This window comes from Capsicum annuum, chromosome 7 (genome assembly GCF_002878395.1).
Source record: "Capsicum annuum cultivar UCD-10X-F1 chromosome 7, UCD10Xv1.1, whole genome shotgun sequence".
In the NCBI taxonomy this organism is placed as follows: domain Eukaryota; kingdom Viridiplantae; phylum Streptophyta; class Magnoliopsida; order Solanales; family Solanaceae; genus Capsicum; species Capsicum annuum.
Window position 1 is genome coordinate 204,231,703 of NC_061117.1, and position 5,732 is coordinate 204,237,434.

At 32.2% G+C, this 5,732-nt stretch overlaps 1 protein-coding gene across 1 annotated transcript; it reads left to right on the forward strand.

The window, feature by feature from the left end:
• Positions 1-1,746: 1,746 nt before the first annotated feature.
• On the forward strand, positions 1,747-3,557 carry LOC107855008. Its single transcript, XM_016699984.2, has 2 exons — positions 1,747-1,956; positions 3,034-3,557. The coding sequence occupies exons 1-2, from the start codon at positions 1,852-1,854 to the stop codon at positions 3,163-3,165; spliced, it is 237 nt and encodes a 78-aa protein (XP_016555470.2). The 5' UTR covers positions 1,747-1,851; the 3' UTR covers positions 3,166-3,557.
• The last annotated feature ends 2,175 nt before the right edge of the window (positions 3,558-5,732 follow it).

A 5,732-nucleotide genomic window follows, 5' to 3' on the forward strand; every position in this document is an offset into this window, starting at 1 on the left:
CTATCACGTGGCAAGACTATTTTTAAAAACCATTTGTTAAAAAGTAATTGCATGGATGAACCGATTTTGTAACGGCGATGGCATGAATGAGCCCAACTTTTAATGAATGACATAAATGAGTCATTTCTGATAGTTCAGTGGTATATTTGAGCCTTTTTCCATAAAACAATAACAAACGTACATATTTTACTAATCTAGTCGTTCCAATTAAAAAGGGCAGATGCATAATTGCATAGACATGGAAGAATTTATTTGGGGAGTGTCAATCGTTGAAATGCGTGCATCTGTAATCTGAATTCTTATTCCCTTTGACCCATAAAAAGATCCTTTTGTCAATAAGTTAATAAATAAAATAAGATACTCGCGCAAATATTATGCTTGTGCAGCAAATATGAGGTTACAATAGGATTAAAAATAAAAAATTAAAAAGATATCGAACCTTTATTAAAATAGTGGCGTAAGGTTAGGTTAGCTTAACCGCACCTCAATTATTATGAGTTACAACTTATCGAGGACATGATTCTAGATAGAAAGGTATGGAGCATACGAATTAGGTTAAAAGGCTAGTGCATGTGGGAGAGTCGTAGCTAGTAGTTAAGAGTTTTGGGGTAGTGGGGCTAGTAATCTTAGGGCTTTGTTTAAAGGTTGGAGCTGATAGTAGGAGAGTAAGGGGGTAGTGGATGCCTTGGTTCATAAGTGTAGGGTATTACTTTGTGGGTGTCTTACTTCTGCTATTTCTTCTTGTTTCATGAGTTATTACGACTTTGATTATTATTCTTTGTCTTGAGCCGGGGGTCTATTGGAAACAACCTCTCTAATTCTTCGGAGCCGAAGGTAGTGGTATGGACTTCATACATTTCACCCTCCTCAAACTCCACTACATGAGAATACACTGAGCTTTCTTGTTGTTGTTGTTGCTGGTGCTACTATCATCTTTCATGTACATAAATATAAATAATTTACTCACCAAAATTTAGGTAGAAGAAAAAATTCACTTATCATTTTTAGCTTTATAAAATTTTGAACTTTGTTAACTACTTTTTACTCGTTTTATTGATTGCTATTTTGAAATGTGTGCTTATTAAAAATACAAAAAACTCTTTTTGTCGAGCATATAAAGTTGTGCGTGCATATAGTTTTCCATTTATATATGCTTATAGTTTTTTAGTATACCAAAAAAGACTCTATGCATGCACAAAGTGTAGGATTCCAATTCTAATGAAAACTCACTTCTTCCATCTTTCCTTTTTTGTTTTCACCAATATTTTTTATTCGTATCGGACTGATTAAACGAAAGCTTATATTAGAGGTAAAATATTTTCAGTAAAGACGATTTCAAATTTATACTTTTAAATTCAAAAGCTAAAATAGAAAAGAAGTTATCGCTTCATTATAGTGTTGGATTCAAGATTTTCACTAAGAGGATTTAAAAATAAATATACGAACTAATTGAAAGGATTCCAACATCTATTATATATTTCTATACATAAAAAATAATTTTAATATATATAAATAACATAATTTTCTCCTAGCCAAAGAGTAGCTCCGCCCTCTCACTATTTGATTTTTCGTGCTACATTATTCATGGGGCCAACCCTATTGAAATATTATTAAAGTGCCTTTTTATTTTGAATGTTTATTAGGAGTACTAATTAATTAAAGAAAATTAGAGAATGGTTGAATTGCGGCGTACTTTTTATGACCCCATACTATATGGTCCCAATTACTCCTATATAACTAACCCCTCCCAACTTCCTCCCACTTTCTTGTAAAATACTATCAATTCCCATCCCATCCCCCCCAAAAAAAAATCTCATATCACAAAATTAATTTCCATCCATCCAAAACAACATGAAGAAATCAGGTATCTTAGCAGCCTCTGTTTCTGCTGTTGCCATCTCTACCACCACCACCACCAGCACGACTTCTTCTAAAGTTCGAATTTCTCTTCATAAGGTAAGAGTTCAAGTTATTCGAATTTTCCTCTGTTTTGTTCTGTTCTGTAACAATTTAATGTCAGTTTGTGTGTAGAAAAAGTTATCTCCTTACGTTTTTTTTTTCGTTAAATCAAATTTTAGGCAGAGATTCATATCTAGCACATTAGTAATGGCATAGGTTGAGTCATGATTTATGATTTTAGGTTTATGGATTATAGTCGTGATTTTAGTTTTATGAATTCTGAAATTTAACTTTTTGAAGCTATTGAATTCAATTTTAGTAGAGTTAAATGGTCAAAAAAACATTTTGATTTTTTGAGTTTTGTACTTAAACTAACACCAACTATTTATCAAAACATATCAACTATCAATTGCTTACTTTTACTAATGCAAGTGGTGATGTTTCTGATAGGAAAGAGAACAATTGAAAGTTACTAATGCAAGTGGTGATGTTTCTGTTAGGAAAGAGAACAATTGAAAGTTTTTGTGTGTTTTAATAATATTGTTACTCACACACGTGATAGTTTTATAATTTTACTTTTGATAAGATATCACCTCAAACCAGCAAAAGATATTAGATAAATCTGTGCACTGAGGCTAGAACTGATGGAAAAAAGCACATAGTGTTTTTTTATCTCTGTTGAAATTTGAACCTTAGACCTCATCTCAACCCACTTCATTGACCACTAAGACACGTCCTTGGGTGCACACACGTGATAATTTGGTATAAAACTCAAATGATAATATGTACAAATTTAACAAATACATAGTATCCCCGAGAGTGTGGCCTAGTGATCTACTAAATGGGTTCGAAACTATGAAATCTCACGTTTAATTTTCAGCGGAAGCAAAAACACTTGATAACCACTCGATATCTGTATTAGTGGGAGATGGAGTGCCCTATAGAATTAGTCTAGGTTCGTGCAAGTTGGCATGGGCACCATAATTATTTTTTTTTAAAAAAAAAAACATAAACATAAAGTTTGAACCAAAGCTAATGAATTGAGCCGAACACGTAGCCAATGACTCTGGGATTTGGATTTTACGCATATATAATATGCTGGGACGTGGATTGTTGAATTCTGCTTTGTTTCAGGACAAAAATTTGAAGAAAAAGGATGAAAATTATAGTTCAAAGCCAGTGAAAGCATCAACATCTTCAGATAAATTTGCACCCAGATTTGATGGATTGAAGTTTATAGAGACTCTCGTCACTGCTCACAGATAAGTTCACAAAAGAGGCAGCCAAAAAATAGTTTTGGATGGAAATATAAAAGAAAGAAAAGAGGATTATGATACTGTTATTGATAGTCCTATTATGAGATGATATACTTTGAATTCATACTACAACTACACGATTGTTTCATGGGTTAATGTTCACACAAATTGTAGCTCCATGGAGCCAGAAATTTGGCAAATGATGTGCAATTTTGTTTTATCAGTTGTATTAAGTAATTAAGCATGTGCAAATTTAAATATAAATATACACTTGTAGCTAATATTTGATCTCTATAAGGATGTGCATCGAACCACCCTTTGTCTAAGGTGGCTAAGCCCATCCCTTTTAAGATGGAGAAAAACATTACTAATAAAAGAGGTTTATCAGATTTGACTATAAAACTTGTGATGTTGCAGTTCAAATTTGTATAGATTCTGTGGCTGGCTTTGTATTTCTAATTATTTTATTTATTGTGCAAATGTTTGACGATAGCTACAGCTTTGACCACTTTATTTTGTGTTCGTTTAATTGGGGTTAATGGCATGACGTACTCAAAAATGACCATTCAAAGATTTCTTGAGGTAGAGTCAAAATTTTTGTTATACGTCCTGAATTTTATTATTTGAATATTTACTGAATTTTTAACTGAAAGTTAGAATTATCAAAGTTATGAAGTCCTATCGAATTCATAGCTATAATTGTAGCTCCACCATTAGTGTGCTATTTTCAGATATCTTATACGTACAAGTAAAAATATCTTGCATAAGATTCTACATTCAAGTAAAGATCTCTCATGTATAAGATCCTGCGTCCAGTCTCCCAAGCTTTAATCTAGAATGCACAAATGATGTGTGATGTCATAGAGAAATAGAGGCATGATTAGTTTCACAAATCTCACTACATTGATCATCATAAACTCTTTCTCGTTTGTACCAAAATAACAAAAAAGCGCATAGAGGCAAATCCACTATCCGCCAAGGAATCCACTATATCCTCCATGTTTATCCACTTCATTTATTTGGATGAACACAGTGAGAAGGGCCCTTACTCCGTCTCACACAGTATATTACTATCGGCCCTACCATTGTTGCAATCTTTTAAAGCAGTTATATAACTTGGACAGCTAAATTGTGTCACTATGCTTTCAATAATAATACTCAATGTCAAAACAACCAAAAAGATAGAGACGGGCTATTTTAATACAGTAAAAATTGCCTATGGGACATCAATTCAATATCATCCGACTAGACATTGATTCATGATTGAAGGAGATATGTGCCCTTCTATTATTTAGTTATTCACTTTATCCTTCTTTAAATTAATTTCCTACTTCACTTATAATTAGAAGAATACAACAATTGGACTGTATAAATGAATTTCATACTTACAATAAAAAATATCCAAATGATTGGACTGTATATGACTTAAATAGTTAAATGATCTCAGAATGGCAATAATTTATAGAATCAACACATAACTTGGTAATTATCACGACTTTCTTGTCCTTACTATGCCTTTAAAATTTTAGAATGAATCCAGTGAAAAATAAAAGAAATGAGTATTCTACAAGGAAAAAGAAAGTTAAAGGAATATCTGGATATAAAGAGACTATAGAACGTATTCAAGAAAAGGAATATTAGAGCTGGATCAAAGCTAGCATTTGTCATAGATTTCCAAATATTTTTAAGGAATCAAATTCGGGTGAAGTTTGAATTGAAGTTTCAAAATGTGTTTGGCCATAGCATTTAAAATCACATTTTCACTTTATTTTTTTTGTTAGAAAAACATGAAACATGACTTATTCTCATAAATTCTAAAAACCACTAAAATGACTCATAAGTTTGACACAAAATTATCATTTTTATAATGAACTAGATAATATACTATCGTAAAATCATAACACAATATTTCATTAAAAGCTATTAATAACACAATTACTAGCTACAATTCGTCAAATTACAATTATCTATGAAGATCCATCAATGAAAAATAATAATAATAAGAATAACGCCGATAGTAACTCTCAGTAGAGAAGCAAAATTATGAGAAATCCTATATGATCACCATTAACATTCTGTAGCATTTTCTGTGACATTTTCTTTCTAACTCAAACATTTCAATGAAGAAGCAAAACTGCAGAAAGACCAAAACATTGTGTAAAAACTAGCTGAAGAGAAGCAAAACGTTCAAGATTTCAATTACACTTCATTGTCCTTCCTCAAACAAACTCCCATGAGGAATGGATCAACAAGTGGAGTCATGCTTCTTGAGAGATTGAAGAAACTACAGGATGCATTTCCTACATTCACTAATCTTAGCATGCTCTTAAGAATCGATGCTAACACCTCAACTTGTCTAACCACATAAGCGTGACAAGGAGCATAATGCATAAATTTGACATCATGAATGCATCATGAATTCTTGCCCGAACAACAAGTATACTTGGAATTCAAAACATGAAAATTACATAGCTTAAGCATAGCCAAAACCAACCATGGATACATTGGAACTATATCATCACTCTCATGGTAGTGTATGAGGTCATACAATTTCAAGAACCTACCTACCATAGGAAA

Excerpts from the sequence above, each read along its gene's own strand:
- LOC107855008 (XM_016699984.2), top strand. The coding sequence starts at position 1,852 with ATGAAGAAATCAGGTATCTTAGCAGCCTCTGTTTCTGCTGTTGCCATC. Across the intron at positions 1,957-3,033 it reads TTCGAATTTCTCTTCATAAG|GACAAAAATTTGAAGAAAAA; the intron begins GTAAGAGTTCAA and ends GCTTTGTTTCAG.